Source organism: Centruroides vittatus, unplaced genomic scaffold (assembly GCF_030686945.1).
Source record: "Centruroides vittatus isolate TY-2023 unplaced genomic scaffold, ASM3068694v2 scaffold_450, whole genome shotgun sequence".
Taxonomy (NCBI): Eukaryota; Metazoa; Arthropoda; class Arachnida; order Scorpiones; family Buthidae; genus Centruroides; species Centruroides vittatus.
The window spans coordinates 55,091-71,810 of NW_027122709.1; the positions used below are offsets into that span (position 1 = coordinate 55,091).

General features: G+C 30.4%; 1 protein-coding gene across 4 annotated transcripts in view; it reads left to right on the top strand.

The window, feature by feature from the left end:
- Positions 1-16,720, top strand: part of LOC136989209 (uncharacterized) — a 118,476-nt gene that overhangs the window by 36,682 nt on the left and 65,074 nt on the right. For all 4 annotated transcript variants that reach the window (XM_067287298.1, XM_067287299.1, XM_067287300.1 and 1 more), the window contains one exon: positions 14,296-14,400. In XM_067287298.1, the coding sequence (XP_067143399.1) occupies positions 14,296-14,400 (105 nt within the window). The remainder of the gene's footprint in view (positions 1-14,295; positions 14,401-16,720) is intronic.

Below are 16,720 nucleotides of genomic sequence, written 5' to 3' on the forward strand. Positions count from 1 at the left end.
ACTGCTGAGCCATCTTTCATTTCACTATTAGAGGTGACAGACTGTCATATGAGATGGTTCCCCAGACCAAAATGTCTGTAGTGGAATAGTGTGCCATTCAACAGTAAAGGCAGGATTAAAGCAATAATCAGTGATCCTTCACATTTAAACCCAGTGGTTATCTATTCCCAAGTAGAACTAGGATTTGTTGCTGAAGATGATATGATGCCAGTCCATAATAGTCGATGCTTCTCTGTCATGGCACCAGTGAAAACAAAGTTGATGATGATGGGATGAAAATGACAGGATGCATAGCAGTTGCCTTGCATGCAAAATTGTTATGCCACCTGCCGGTGACTTAGGAAGAGACAGGGTTCTGTTGCAACATTTCTGGATGATAGAGAAAGATGCCATTGAAGCTTTTTGTGTTTGTTTCATGGATCATCTTTTCTGATGGTCTGTCTGGGGCATGCATAACTTGTCTGCCCTGTATATGTACCTCACGTATTTACTGTTTAAACACCTCCTCACAATCAGGTCAGAACAGTGCAGATAGTAGGCAATTTGGCAAAATGGACATCTTGCATATCTCAACCCAATGATGTTGCTTTTCTCAAACTCTGTCAACTGATTATAATGTTTTTGACTATATTGTACAAGCATATCTGGCATTCAAAGGCATCCAGATAATAGATACACTGAAAATTCTGAACATAAATTGGAGCCTTTTTATAGGATACTGGGGTAGTGATTAAAAGGTAGTACGGTAGCATTATCTTTCATGCAATCAGATCACAACTGTGATCATTTACATACCTATCTCAGATATACAGTAGCTGTTTGCTGAGTTTTGCAGTAATGGAACAATTCAAGCCAAGAGAGTTTGAAACAGTTTCCATAATTGTATAAACTGAATGAATCTTTAGAGTGATACTCCAAATGTAAAATTTGAGAAGAAACCTAGTAGAAACTGTATATAAGAAGGTAATGTCAGAACATGATTTTGTCTCCTTTCTGTACCAAGAAGGATTCAATTCAGTATAATATTTCAGTTTTGTTCAAGGAGATAAAGAAGTGGAGTTTTATGGTGTCTGGGAGGTTCTCTCAACAGAAAGGTGTCAAAGGTGTTTGAGTGAAACAGGTGCAAGTAAGTCAAATAAGGGGTTCACACAAATAGTAATAATAATTATAATCACAATCGTATAGATTATCAATATATAAAATAATTGAAAAATAATAATATAATGACAAAACTGAGGAGTTTTATCTACTGATGCCTGTGGCCATGCTTATATTTTTTCATTGGATCTAAATACAGTATGCATTGATGGAATAAGGCAATGCGTCACATGGGCAATCTGCTAAGGAGGAAGTGCCTTCAAAGAGGACTTTATATGGAAAATTGACCCCTTTTAGGTGTTAAACACATGAAGAAAATTTGAAAAATTTCATGCTGCCAGCCTATTGATCAGTTGCAAACCTACAACCAACTATCAGTGTTCAGTGGTTTTATCCACTCAGCCACTAGTTTATTAAAATTTGTAAAAAGTTTTTGAGATAGCATGGAAATGACAAATTGATGTAGTTTTTGCAGAAAATAGTTAAATAGTAGAACAAAAAAGTTAAGAGACACTTTGACAAACTTTATGAAGATGAAACAATTATAGACTGAACATTGTTTTGAGAGTAAATAATTATTATGTTATTAGATATAATTATAAATGAAATTCAGAATAGTTTCAAAGGACTAGACAAAATATTTAATAACATTTTCATCTGTATTTCTGAAAATGGTACTCTCTTTACCTGAAAATGAATCAATTGAATAAACGAAAAGTTTTCTCCAAAGTGATAATATCGATTTTATAGAGCAGCTTGTTTTAGTTATGTACAGGGTGATCATAATTAAAGAGTAAGTGTTCAGCACTGTGTTTAAATAGAACTATTGAGAAAATCTCAACCAAATTTGACGTAAACGCATTACTGTCCCGAATATGTGATTTTGATTTTTGGGAGAAATAATTTTATTCCAAACTTCATCCACCAGGGAAAAATTTGGCTTTCCTCATATGTAAATTGATTTTGAACACAATGGGGAACAGTTCTTTTTCCAATCTAAACATGGGCTGAAGTATTTGATGTCAAGTAGTCTATCAACTTGAATAAAGGATTCCTTTACATTTGAAATAGGACTGTTATTCATTGTGCTCAAAGTCAATTTACAGATGATGAATGCTTTTCATCATTCAAGATCTAGGTGCTCCTCAAAATGCAAAATAATTTTCCTAAAATTCTCCATAGTTGGAGGATCTCTTTGTCATTCCTGTAAGTTGCTTTGTCATCCAAAATGTGCTGAGTTTGCATTGCAGTTTTGTTGATAGAAGAGTTTAACAAGTAATGTAGAATCAGGCAAAGGAAACACCATGACCGTTCCTCTGTAAAATAATTGTAAAAATCATTCTTGACTTTTTTAACACCTGAATTTAGAAAATGTAAACAATATGCACATTAAAGCAGTAGTGCCATTTTTGTTCTAGTGACTGAATTTTGAAGTGAAAGAAAGTTTTTCTGAAAATCAAAAGTACTGTACATACTCAGAATAGTATATATATATACATACACACCTATCCCTCGTTTTACACGGTACTTCTTTTACACATTTTCGCTTTTACACGGTTTAAAAAATAAATGTAGAAAATAAACTGGCTATGATCAAAAGGAACAATTTTTAACTCTAATCTACATCTATATTCCAATCCACCTTAATTATATGTTATAGTTGATATTTAGGATACTAGGTGACAGTTTTATTTCAATCTGTCAAATAGTAACCGATAAACTGATATAGGGTACTCCCCCATACGCATGAAGTTGCATTCATTGCACATAGTTTTAAACCAGAAAATTTAAATTTTCATATTTATAAGTAACAAACGATTACATTATTTTTAATTACATTTTTTACATTACATTACATTACATTACATTACACAATTACATTGCATTTTTATGAATCTTTCAGATTTTATTTTTTGTTCCTTTTTACTTTGTATTTAATTAATAAAAGAATATATTTTTTTGCCTTTCAATATTTTTGTTTGATTTATGTACCTTTAAAAAATTGAAAAAAATTCATAATTAATAAACAACGAAATTATGCGTTTTTTGCATACTTTTCGATTTACACGGTTTTACATTCAAAAAGATACAAATTCGATTTACACGTTTTTCTCAGGAACCTATCTTCCGTGTAAATCGAGGGATAGGTGTATATGTTCCATATTTTTGCAGATTGACTGGCATGCTGCTTGTTACTAGGAGAGACCCAGCATGCTGGAAACTCCGGGGTTACCGGTATGCCAATTAAACTGCGACTAGAAAATAAAATTAATCAGGTCTAACAAAACTAGTTGTTAAATAAATGTTAAAGAAAACATTCTTCCGAGTACAATGAAGTAATAATGTAACTTGATGGACTGATAACCAGGAAGACAGTTTTCATCTATGGGATAATAAAACAACAGCTTATTAGTGATAATCGTAGTAGTAAGTCAGTGGACTGTACTGATGCTCTGTTATGAAAGCAATAAAGTTTTACTGGTACTACCCTGACCTTGAAAGGTAGCACCATCCTCTCAAATTTCACACAAAGTAGATGTTAATGGTGTAAGTTGAGATAATTTGCAGTGAGTTTCCAAAATTTGATATATTTATTTTTGTGTTTTTGGATCAAATTACAGTAAAATAAACATAAAAAAAGCACTTTCAGCATTCTACAAGTATTTTCCATTGTTATAAAGAAGAAAAAATGCAGAAATTAAACATACAATCATAATTTTTGATGCAATGCTAACAGTTTCATAATTTTAGAATAAAAACTGACACCTCTGAGATGCCATGTGACATAACTCGTTACATTTTTTTATGCACCCTCTAGAGAGAGATGCATAACCTCTCATAAACAGGCATGCCAGTTTTTTACCATATGGAAATATCTGATTTTGTGGTCTTCCCTGGGTAGACAACATGCCTAACAATCTGTGGAAATACGATATATATACAAGGTGTAACAATTTAATTTCCAGAATGCACCTTTAAAAAATATACATACAGAACTGTACATTAGTGGCTATTGTCTTGTGCATATATACAGTGACTTAAACAGCATTCCCATTTCTGGAAGCTAGCCTGAAACTCATTTTCCAGAATACTGTTGAGCAGCTGTCTCACATTCTGTTGGATATCAGTTATATTAGAATATTTTTGTCCTTTCAGCATAGCTTTTAATTTTGGAAATAGCCAAAAATCACAGGGAGCTAAGTTAGGTGAATAGGCAGGATGATCTAATTGGGTAATTGCTTTTTTGGCCAGAAAATGTCTCACAGTGAGTGCACTGTGACTTGGTGTGATGAATGATCTACTTGTCAGGCCAAAGTTTAGGTCTTTTTCTTCAAACAGAATTTCATAATCTCTGTTTTGATTGAAGAAACACACTAGCATGGTCTTAAACTGTGAGCATGACATGCGTGTCTTTTTAGAGTGCAGTGAACTCTGGGATTTTCATTGCATGCTCTGATGTTTTGTTTCTAGGTCATACTGTAATGTTTAAGTAACTCATTTGCTGATTTTCACACAAAATTTAGTATTAATATGTTGCTCTAAATTTTGGTCACTCGTTTTTATGATTTTTATGCCAAAGAGTATACATGCAGATAACTATTAACTTCCCAATAGCTAACTAACAACTAGCTCTATCAGCTTAAAATTTATGCACGTATTAGTTCGAATATGTTTGAACACAAATGCATGTCATTGTCATCTCGATATAATTATGTCACAGGCAACACTACACAGCATGTCATTGTCATCTTGATATAATTATGCGACTCGAATACTAACCGCTCCGGTTATCTGGTTTTTACGTAAGTGTATTTTTTGTATGAATTTCTGGTGTGTTAAGAAGATTGATATAATTATGTCACAGGCAACACTACACAGCCATTCCAGGAATTAAATTGTTACACCTTGTATATACATGGTTGCTATCTGTTATGCTTAGCTGTTATGAAAAATAATTTAATAACATTTTCATTTAACAAAGTTTGCACTGTAATAATACTTTTTTTAATTGTTCTTGTTGCTGTAGCAGGACTCGAACAATTATTTTCTAAAGATGATAAAAAAAAATATTTAAGTTCAACATGAGCCAAACTAGACTGATTTAAGTTGATTTATGAAGTAAAATGTATGTTATATCTCTTGATTTTATAAATGTATTAATAATTTTTCTTTTCCCTTTTCTTAAGTCAAGATGATGTTGTAGGGAGGGAGTTCAAGAAATTTTTACACGGAGTCCGAAAAGCTAGTTACACTATTGATAACTAGCTCCTGTAACAGATAAGTTTAGAAAATGGAAGTATTATTGTCAGCATCAACTATTTGTAAACCCTTACCTTGCACACCTTTATTATTGTTGAATATAATTGGAAATAAAAATTTATAGAGCAGAGTTTGGGAGCTAGGAATTGAATTGTGTACATGCCTTAGAATAGTCAAGGTCGGATATAACGTAATAAGTGGACCACTTTTACATGCTCATATTGGTGAAAATGTATTTATTCTTGTATTTGATTGGATTGCTGGTGTCTCCTTGTGCAAAATAATTTTTCACTGAAAGAAAGAAATATTGCAGAAACAAATAAAAGAAAGATTTAAGTATGTTCAGATATAAAAGAGCCTGTTAAAACAATCACTCGAAAATAAAAATGCTAAAATATTTAGGAGTCCGAATATTTTAATCAAGATTAAATGTTTTATTAATGTTAGTCTGTTTATTACTGTTTCTTATTCTCTGGTTAGATCTTATTTATTTAGTCTGTTGTGACTATAATCTATTAATAGGACTTATACTGATTTAACTTTTTTTCTAACCAAGAGACTGATTCAATCTCTCTAATTGCATCCTCAAGTTAAATCAGTATAAGTCCTATTACTAGATTATAGTCACGACAGACTAATATTAATAAAATAATATTTAAGGTACTAGATACATTAATTAAGATTAAATGTGTTTTTGAGGCATTTTATCTCATCATCAGATGTCAATAGTTCTAATTTGAATAGAGATTAAATGAAACCAAAATGTCTCAAAAATGTTTAATCTTGATTAAAATATTCAAACTCCTAAATATTTAGAGCTTTTGTTTTCGACCAGCAATTAACAGTTAACAAAAGACGGCAACTGTACACTAAGTGTTTAGCCAGTGGAAGAAGGGGGAGAGGGGAAGGGAATAAGGAGGGTGAGGATTAGAAAAAAGAGAAAAGAAGGATCTCTCTGAGCATCATATGTAAAATTACTACTTTCTGTATATTTAATGTTGGTGTGCAGTTTTTAGGCTGCAAGGCCATGGGTCTAAAAGAAAACCTGAGTTGTAGCATACATCAATAAGTAGTGCAGCTGCATATAAGCTAGACAGAGTAAAGATTAAGGCTTAAAACTAAAACGAAGGCTTCATCTAATACTGAAACTAATACAGAACCTAAGCTAACAAGCCCTATCTTTCATCAACGGTATGGTTCAAATCAATTCCAATATTGGGCTGCAATTTGAAAAAATCGTTGACCTATAAATTCCTACTGTCTGTCCTTCCTTAATCTTGAGAATGGAGTTAGATAGATGAAAGCTCAGACCAGATATGAAAAGAATAGGGGCAGGAGGTCCCGATTAACTACGATTTTCTGTATTGCACTGGAAGTTTCATTATTTCAATTCAAAAATTTCTGAAGGGAGAGAGATAGATGATCAGCATGACTATTGCTAGCAGAACAGTATGATGTACAAGGCCAAGACACTATTAATTTGAGGTGACAAGCATATATTAATTTTAAATTAAATAAATTAAAAATACGATTAAAAATTGCAGTTTGGTATTGTAACGATGCCACAATAAACAATTGCTCGTTAATACAATAGATTATATCAAATATATTATTCGTTTCATAATTTGGAACTAATTTAAATTATGCTTCAGAATTAAAATATCAAGCATTTTATTTATTAAAAATAAATGAATTGTTTATCGTTTAATTTTAAATAATTAAAATAAAGACTACACAAAGCAAACATTCATAAGTTATCTGATAATATTTTGTAAGAACTTTTTAATGATGTATAGTATTCTTTTTAATAATTCATTTTTGAAAAGTATCAATGACTCTATCTTGTTCATCAAAATAATAACTATTATTTCAGCAACTGTTTATTGTTTATTCATAAAACGTTTTCGACCTGCATTTACGTCGTCATCAGTATCTACATCAGAACAACTCATTTCAAAATACCAAATGTTCTAAGAATGAAAGATAATTTAAAATACAATAATTTAATATAGAATAGAATTTAATTAATTTAATATTTTGATGAATATATATCATAGTGCTGTGTTTTACTGAATTCGAAGACTATCTTGGATGTTGCTATATGTAATGATACTAAAATATACATAAAGAATTAGCCTATTGCAGCAACTATTTTTACTTAATCTAACATTTTCGGCCATCTGTGTAGCCATTCTCGGAGTCAAACATTTTTAAATAGAATTCTTTAAAGTTCAAATGTATAAAATTCTTATTTGGAACATTATATATTTAAACTTTAAAGAAATCTATTTAAAAATGTTCGATTCTGAAGATGGCTACACAGATGGCCGAAAACGTTAGATTAAATAAAAATAGTTGCTGGAATAGGCTAATTCTTTACGTACATTACAATAATCCAGTTTAAGATTAATATATGGAATACTAACGTAATAAAAAGCATTGATTTTACAACTGAATAAGTTCAGCATTTATAATGCCATTTCCATAAAGTGGATAATTTAATTTCATAGTTTTGTTTCATCTATTTAATTACTGCTTAGAAAACTTATACAAAGATTTTTATTATTGTCTTATAACTTGAAAGTTATTTAATAATAATTTAAATTTTTTTCAAATGCCACTTTAATTGATATATGGCTTGTAAAGTGAACTTTTACATTCTACATGTTAAGAAATGAAGAATTAAATCAAAATTTTAATGACACGATCTTTAGTTTTAGTTTCGTTAGCAAAATAGTAGAAAGTAATTAGTTGTATGTAAATAAAATGAAATATCGCACAGTAAAATCAGGACTATTTTTTAGAATATACCGTATTTTACGGACTATAAGACACACCTGAATTTTTAAGCAATTTTTAAAAAAAAAGTACGTATAAGACGCTACGGACTATAAGATGCACCTGAATTTTGGAGGCAATTTTTCGAAGAAAAAAGTGCGTCTTATAGTCCGTAAAATATGTTATATAATTATTTATATAATTAAAATTTAGTTTATATTCATATTACCTTTTGAGATACAATTTCAAGTAGGAATTAAATGTTCTGTTACTGGTTTTGTTGTGGATATTTAAGAATTAAAAGCTATTGGCTTTTCTCAGTAACATCATACAAGGAGCAGTTGTCGATATAGGTTTTATTGAAGGAGATGCATTTTGGGTCTTAATGACTCCTCTTCAGTCCTTAACATTGAGCCTAGACATTAAAAATATGTATCCATCTGTACATAAAAACTTTATAATCAATACATTAACTAATTTAAACTGTGATAATTGGGTAATTGAACTAATTCAATTTGTTTTAAATACTAATTATTTTACTTGTAATAAACAATTTTTTAGACAGTCTGATGGTATCTATATGGGTTCATGTATAGGCCCTAAACTAGCTGAATTATGTATAATAAAAATAGATTGTATTATTAGAAACCTCAGAAGCATAATAGAATACAATAGATATGTTTCATAGTTTATGATAATACTTTAACCGACTCTCAAACCATCCTTAACTGTGCCAATAATATAGTAACCAACATAGCTTTTGATATCAAACTCAATATAATAACAATTTACTGTTCTTAGACATCACTGTCGTAACAGTTTAAGTTTTAAAAAATATATTAAATCGTGTAATGTAAGGAAAGTCGTTAATCATTCCAGTACACCTATGTATATCAAGAAAAGTATTTTTAACATGTATATCACCAAAATTAAGACACGTACGACCAATTACTTTGAACAAACTAAAGAAATAGAACACATTTATAAAATCTTTTAACTAAACAACTATCCAAATAAGATACTAGAAAACTGGCTTACCAACACCAACCCTACTTCCAGGGCTGCAGAGTCGGTAAAAAGAACACTCAACTCCTGATAATTTTAGTAGGCTGACTCTGACTCCCGACTCCGGCAAAATGAAATACCAAGTCATTTTATGGGACAGAGGTGCTCATAGGGGGGTTACCTCACTCTATACTCTGAAAGGAGCCCTGGACATTTACCCAAATACTTTTATAGTTAGTATTTTTAATATTTAACTTACATTAATATTTATTTGTAAAAAAATTAATTTTTAACAAATATTTAATAAGAGGAAAAAGGGGAGTGATAAAATTCTACATCTACATATCTTTATTCTACAGCATTCACACTTCAATTTCACCCTTCCAGAAAAGTTAGTCCGACTAAAGAGCCCCTTGATCAGAAAAAAATATATATATATATATATCTGATCAATTAGTCTGGCTCATTCAGAAAAATAGAGTACTTATTTAGAGTGGGAATAATAAAGGAATAGATTAAAAATATTCAAATTCAATTGGGTCAAAATAATTTAACTACTAAACACAAATACTATTAAGAAAACTATTGATACATATTTAGTAAATTAACTTGTTGCATTTTGTATTTAAAATAAATGAATTATAACAAATACAAAAACATTTAAAAAAATTAATAAATATAAAATATATTTTCTTTCATTTAAATAAAAAAACTAACTTAAATTTAAAATGCCAGAGTCGACTCCACATCCCTGCCTACTACAACCCAAAAAAATATAATACCAACTCAAATGGCTTATAAAAAACTTACATTCCTATAGTATTTAAAAAAATAAAAACTATTAAACCACATAATATAACTCTAACCCCAGTATTTACTAATAATAATAAAAAGTTACTAATAACTAAAGAAAATATTCAAAATATTGATATAATGCAACAAAATAACATTACATATAGAATATCCTACAGCTGCCAACCGAATTATTAATATATAGGTAAAACTGGAAGAATCCTAAAATCAGACTAAATTTAATTACACTAATTCTGCTGTAGCCATGCATTTCATAGTGAAAATTGTGAGATTTCAATCAATAATCTAAAAATACTCAGGATAGAAAAAATATTATAAAAAGGAAACTATGAGGCGTGTCCAGAAAGTAAGTATCGTTTTGTTCTACCACCACCGCAGCGGTAGTATCGCAGTTCAGCGCCTGCGCATACGTGTTCCTGGTTGATTGTCAGTCCAGTGACGACATTACAGCCAGATTGTGTTGTTTTTCCACGTGTTAGTGAGCATTCAAAATGTTTAAGACGATTGCCGATTTCACTGACTGTGAAGTGCGTTCTGTAATATGGTTTTTGAACGCAAAGAATGTTAAGCCAGTTGAAATTCATTGTCAACTTGTAGAGATTTATGGTGAAAATGTAATGAGTGATGGAATGGTGAGAAAGTGGGTTCAACAATGATGGACGCACCAGTGTTCATGACGAAGCACGGAGTGGGCGGCCTTCTGTTCTCAATGATGGTTTGGTTGCAAAAGTGAATGAGAAAATTTGTGAAAACAGATGGTTCACAATAAGATTGCTTTGTGATGAGTTTCCACAAATTTCAAAAACTGTTTTGCATGAGATTGTCACAAATCGCTTAAATTATCGCAAATTGTGTTCCCATTGGGTCTCCAAAATGCTTACGGATGTCCACAAAACAAAGCGACTTGGAAGTGCTTTGATATTTCTTACCCAATACAGTGAAGAGGGTAATGATTTCCTAAACAAAATTGTTACCAGTGATGAAACTTGGGTTTGTCATATCACTACGGAATCAAAACAGCAGTGGCTGTCTTCACTGGCGGCATCTTTCTTTGAAGAGGGTATAGACAAGTTGGTTTCCTGATATGACAAATGTCTGAACAATGGTGATAACTATGTAGAAAAATAGTTTCTGACATGCTCTTTCATGTAAAAATAAATTTTGTTTTGAAAAAAGATTTTTTATGCGAGTTTTTCCAAAACGGTACTTACTTTCTGGACACGCCTCGTATTTGAACATTTGGAAATTACTAAAATAAAAACTTAGACTGCCATTTAAGTTCATTTTATAACTATTAATGAAATGACATCTGGAAACCACTCCTTCTTAACAGCTAGTATCCACAAGTGATTCCATCCCACTCTACCTCCCTCAGATGGCCCCCGTCCGGTGAAGTTATTCTGCCTTTCCATGTAGATACAACTGCATTCTGCAAGTGCAACCGTGAACTTAAGGATGATTCGAACTCTGCCCGCCTCCATCCTATGTCATGTTAAATATTTAGTTTACACTTTTGGTATTTTAAACACCACCCCACTTTGTATTTTCTACCCATCTACAGGTAATAACAATCTATGCCATTTTATAACATAACCGTCTTAAATTTTATTTACTTTATAACTATTTTACTTATTCTCCTTTATTTTATTATGCACAGCAACCCTTGTTCTACCCAGTCAATTACCCAATATTTTCTTTAATGTCAATTTGTAAACAATAATCAACTATGTAAGTTAAAAAATTTTTTGTTTAAAAATATTGTATGTATTATTATGTATGTTGTAATCCTTATCTATTTTCCTTTGCAATATATAAGGACTGAAGAGAGGTCATTAAGACCTGAAATGCATCTCTTCTAATCAACAACTGCTCCTTGTACAATATGTTACTGAAAAAAGCCAATATCTTTTAATTCTTTAATATCATATAGGAATGTTTAATGATATCAATTAAAACGTGGATTAAATCCACGATTGAGTGGGAACTAAAGGCAATATATGCATACACGTGTTTTTGGTTGCTTTGGAAAAATTATGATAGTGAATAAATGTGTGTGGTATGCAAAGAAATTTTTATATCTTCTAAAGACACACTTAATCACTTTGAACAAAGGAAAAGTTGTTTGATGAGTTTGTGATTACAATTTTAAATTGTAATCACAAACTCATCAAACAACTGAAGAGAGGACTATTTTGGTATATGAGAACAAATATCCCAATAATAATTTATTCTAATGTGTAAACTCTTTTATCATTTGTGTTTGCTTTTACATTGGCAGCTAGCTGCTAGCCGTTTTAAGTCAGTGCCATGCTTGCGGGAACTCGATCACTCGCTCGTGTGGAGGTTTGCCGCGGGAAACAAGTGCACGCACATGACGTCATTCGAAGCATTTAACATGGCCAGATTGTATCAAAAACTTGCAGTACCCAGTTAGCATACTTGTATTGTGTACAGGGGCAGATTTACATAGGGAATAATAGAGCCTAAGCTCTCAGCTCCCAGTGTCAAGGGCCCAAAAAATTGAATTATCATCATAATTTTTAATACTTTTTCATTATAATATATTTTATATATTTCACGTGTAGATATAACGTGTTTTATAATAGTCCATACCTTTTTATTCACACCAAATAACATTTCTGCCCATTGTTTAGTGCTAGAGATAGGCCTATTATTCTTATTATAACTTTCAGCATGCCCAAAAATTTTGGTCAGGATTTGCTCCTGAATATAACATTAGAATACTGTATATAGTTTTTTTTCTGTAACTATTATTGTATATTAAAAGATTTAGTAATACAGGTTATGGCAACTTGTGTGTGTTGTGCATATGCTTTATTTACCTATCAACTTTCTAAATTTCAGTAATCCAGCACTAGCTAGTTTTTAATAGTGCTGGATTAATGAGATTCTACAATACTTGCAATTAAGATACAAATTAATCTTCAATCGATAAAATACAAGAAGTGAAAAGGAATTAAAATCTAACAAAATTAAAATGTTAAATTCAATAATCTGAAATTAATTGATTATTATAGAATATTTGGCTTGGTTGTGCTTATGTATATCTACAATGATTTGTTAACAGAAATGAAATAGAAAAGTAATATAGTGCTTGATGGCAACTTTTAAATGGCATACCAGTAAATTGCCTTACTTTTGATTTCTGTCCTGAAAGGGCATGGTATACATTGGGATAGGTATAAATGTTTTATTTTTGTTCTTCTAAGAGTCTGCAAGTTATACGTCATTGTGGATTATCTGCCCAAAATTATGGTACCGTATTTATGGGTATAATAGAATATGGGTATAATAAATGAAATTCTTACATTCATTATTCTTTCTCAATGATGATGTGAAGTTCTAAAAACTAATGTATTAATAAAATAATTTCAATCTGACAAACATTTTCTCTTTAAAGTATAATTTTGAAATTTTCTTGAATTTAGATACTCTTTTCAACTTTATATTCCATTTTTATTCATTATGTATTAATGACAGCACAAGATATTCATTTGTAGAAGTGAAGATGATGAAAAATTATTTGAAAATATTTGTTTAAAACTACTAAATACTGTAAATCCTTACCTGATTACCCTTGATTGGGTGAGGAATCACTGTTTTGAATGTAATTTTTATTGGAAAACAGCTTACTTAATTGTCTGCGGACATGGAAGTTTCAGTGAAATTGATACTGGATCACATTAGATGTTTTTCACCCTAAGTATTCTATCCAATAGCATATGAGATTAGAATTTCCATCCATTTCTAATTCTTTCAAAAGTTTCGTCTGTTTATTATTAATATTTTTTAAATTTTATTGCGATATTCAAAATGAATTTTTTCCCACTAGCTCATTAAGGTTTTTATTACTTTTGAGCAGAAAACTTCACAACTTTTCAACAGAAAATGTTTTTTACTGGCTGTTATTTGATGATGTTCAACTGTATGGGTCATTGCTAGGCAATGGTCTATATGAATCCATTTTGTTGGATGAAACAGTATACTGAAAACTAGTTTTTATAGTACAATGGTACTAAAAGAAAAATGTTTCACTTAATCGTTCATTTGCGTTTAATCAAGCAATGGACAATTAAGCGAGTATGCTTATGTGGACAATTAGGTGAAGATTTATGGTAATAAATGGAGTTTTTAGAATCTTAAATAGATTTTGTAGCATATTTAGTTATATTAATATTATATACGATATAATTAAAAAAGTAATAACTAAATGTCTTGACTAAAAGAATTAGTAATCAGTTATTTATTATTAGATTTATTACAATATTTTGTAAGAGAATTAATTTTTATGTAAAATTAAACAAGTCTATGTATTTTCAGGTATGCACTATGGAAATAAAGCAGGATCTTCCATTTTCCTTCCTGTGTGCCTTAGAAGAAAGTTATTTCTCTGATATTGTTATTCAAGCAAGCAATAGAAAGGAGGTTTGTAAATTATCTCTAGTTGTTCGAATATATATCTGGTTTTTTTTTTCAGAAATTTGCTGAAAAATGTTATATATGGAATAATATGAAAATTATGTTCTAATAACAAAATTTGTTTTTATTTAAACTGTTGAATTGTCATGAAAGTTTCCAATTTCTCTGGTATCCAATTTTGACACCATATGTTTGTAGTGTTGTGTGAATTTGGATGAACATGTTATATAGTGTGTTATTATGCTTATTGTATTTTGCACAACTTTTTCTAAAATGGCAACTATTCTACATATTTTGGGTTCATATTTGGATGCGGAAAGGCATGATTTTAAACTTCTGGTACTTTACAAGTTCAAACATATATGAAGCGTGCAATGCCATAAGGTTGTAAATGCCATTTTTCTCAAAATACATTTTATTGAAGAAATAATTTTAAATGCAATGTTTTTTCCAACAAAAAAATATTGTGGTGATAGTGGCGCTCTAAGTGGCTATATTTTGAAGATGAATTTATGTGCAAGTCATAACGTTTTAAGTGCCGAAGTGCAAGCCACGTGACTTTTGGCGCGTAAAATGTTACAGTTTACATTTACATCATTTTGTTATTCTAATTTGTAACGCAGTGAGTTTTTTACGCAGAACCGGATAACTGAATCCCAGTTTATTAATAGTTAACCTGTATCACCTTATTATTTGATATTTCAAAATGATATTCGGACTTCCATTAATCTTTCAAATTTGAAGTTTTTAAATACATTTTAACTTTTATTACACTAAATTAATACCTTATTGTTTATATTTTCCTTTATTTATCATAATTATATTACAATTGATAAAGATTACAGCCCAGTTCAAGTACCAAAACTGTGGGCCCAACATTGTTGAAGCCAGGAAGCAGTCACTAATAGATTATTGCCAGTTTTTAATGTTAAAATTGATATTGAATTTGTAAATTGTGTTTAATAATTTAAATGTAAGTTTTTGGTATTCAAAACTGTTTTTCAGCCGTAGAAACATTAATTTTATGATTGCAATTGTTTTTGGCGTTTACAACTTTATGCACTTGCACAATTTTGGCATTTACAACGTTATGGCTCTAACCCTGTTTTTAAACTTTTCTTGTTTCCTTACCATCATACTTAGGTGTTTGAAATTAAACCCAATATTTTATTCCAAAGTGTAAATTGTTAAAATAATTTTTATAGCATTTCGTTAAAGTTTGTTCATTAGAAAAAGTGTTTTTTCTCTCTCCTGAAAAGTTTGTTTTTTGGCATTTACAACATTATGGCATTGCATGCTTCATATACTGTATATGTAACAATTTGAAGGTTGCGTTACTTCCAATTATTGGGAAACCTAATTGATAATGTCTAGTACTGTCTTGTAGTAAGTAGCTCTTAGAGAAAATCATGAGATTTTGACTTTGGGTTTGTACATTTATCTCAATGCTAAACATATACAATGAATAGATTATTAGATTGAGCATTTTAGTGCCACTTGTACATTACAAATTTTATACTGTGTGAATGTAAATAAACAGCAAAATGATACTCCTCATTTTCAATCAAAATTACTTTTGAGCTCTTTTGGATGACAAATAATATTTTAGATGCTAAATTTTTTTCATTTTCTGACAACTCTGTACTGTGGGTTGAGGGTTAGGCTTCCTTCCAAAATTGAGAGGTGTATCACATATGATTCTTAATTTTTTTCACTTTTTGTATTTTTTAATTTGAAGGACCTAAGGTATGAAATAAATCCAAAATGAGAATATATAAGTGCAGAAGTGGGCATCTTTCATTTATCATCATTTATTTATATTCAGGAAATTCTGAATATTATATTCTGTAAAATTTCTGAATTCATAGTCACCAGATAACTTCACATAGAAAAGCATTTTGATAAATTGTCAAGTGACGAAGGCTTAACATGTTTCAATAGATTGTTTAAAACATCTGGATTTTACCATAGGCTTGAAACTGCCATTTTTCAGTCGAGTTTGGGAGTTCAGGGTCTAAATAAGATAGTAACCTTGTTTCCACTTTTGCTTCCCGATTACATTTTCAATGTACAAGACGATGAGCTGTTTATTAAAATAACTGAATTAACAGCTTCATATAATCAACCAACCATCGCCTAAATCATCGGGTTATTATATGGCTATAACAGCTTCCTATCAACATGTTATATCTATTTGGTTAATCTCACAAGTTAGTACAGTAAAACCTTGTTAAGTCAAAGTTTAAGGAGTAAAAAAATCCTGACTTAGAGTTTTGAGTTAACAAATTTAATATTGATTTTCTTAAATTTTTCTGTAGCCATAAAT